This window comes from Terrapene carolina, unplaced genomic scaffold (assembly GCF_002925995.2).
Source record: "Terrapene carolina triunguis isolate 2854851 unplaced genomic scaffold, T_m_triunguis-2.0 Scaffold25189, whole genome shotgun sequence".
In the NCBI taxonomy this organism is placed as follows: Eukaryota; Metazoa; Chordata; order Testudines; family Emydidae; genus Terrapene; species Terrapene triunguis.
This window is the reverse complement of record NW_020689540.1, coordinates 292-1167: the sequence shown is the minus strand read 5'-3', so window position 1 is coordinate 1167 and position 876 is coordinate 292. Positions and strand designations below refer to the sequence as shown.

General features: G+C 73.1%; 1 protein-coding gene across 1 annotated transcript; it reads right to left on the bottom strand.

Moving 5' to 3' along the window:
• Positions 1-6: 6 nt before the first annotated feature.
• Positions 7-662, bottom strand: LOC112124235 (alpha-mannosidase 2x-like; the record flags this gene model as incomplete). The annotated part of the gene is made up of 2 exons (XM_024222757.2): positions 7-12; positions 405-662. Coding segments are annotated over 2 exons (264 nt in total), but the record flags the coding sequence as incomplete, so codon positions are not given.
• Between the last annotated feature and the right edge of the window lie 214 nt (positions 663-876).

Genomic DNA, 876 nt, shown 5'->3' with positions numbered 1-876 from the left:
CACGGCCAGCATCTGCCAGCCCAGGGACCGTGCTCAGTGGGAGCAACGAGCCTGCGGCCGTCAGTCCCACCAGGCCGCCAGCCTTAGCCCCAGACCCCGGCACCGGGCCCCCTGGACACCAGCCTCAGCCCCAGTCCCCTCTGACCCCCCTGCCCTTCACCCCCCCCCCCCTCCCCCTCCCCTCCACCCCCCCCAGGCGGCTCCCCCTCCGACCCCCCAGCCCCTCGGCCCCCCTCAGGCGGCTCCCCCTCCAACCTCCCAGCCCCTCGGCCCCCCGCAGGCGGCTCCCCCTCCGACCTCCCAGCCCCTCGGCCCCCCGCAGGCGACTCGCCCTCCGACCCCCCAGCCCCTTGGCCCCCCGCAGGCGGCTCCCCCCGCCACCTAGGCCCCCGGCCCTTGCTCACCTGCAGGTCTGGCTTCTGGCCCCCGCTCCCCAGCGCAAACTGGCAGTCCTGTGGGGAGATGGAGAAGAAGCTGGGCCGGCTCTCGGGGGGCAGCACCCAGGAGCCGTTGGGTGTGTGGTAGGGCAGCAGCACCGGCTGCCCGTCCGCGTGGGCCGTCAGCTCCAGCACCGACTCCTTGATGTGGCTGATGATCTCGTGGTTCTCCTCCAGCAGCTGCTCCAGCTGCTCGATGCGGTTCTGCAACGCCGAGATCTGGCTCTGCAGGTCACAGACACGGGCTGAGAGCAGCCCCCGGGGGGCGAGGGGGCCCCCAGCCTAGCGCTCCCCCAGCCGCTCCCCAGCCCACCCTGCAGGTCACAGACACGGGCTGAGAGCAGCACCCCCCTGCCCCCGAAATGCCAGGGGATGCTGCCCATTCATCGCCCACGAGGCACCGCAGCAGCTCCAGGGGACGCAGATTCACGCAGCTGCA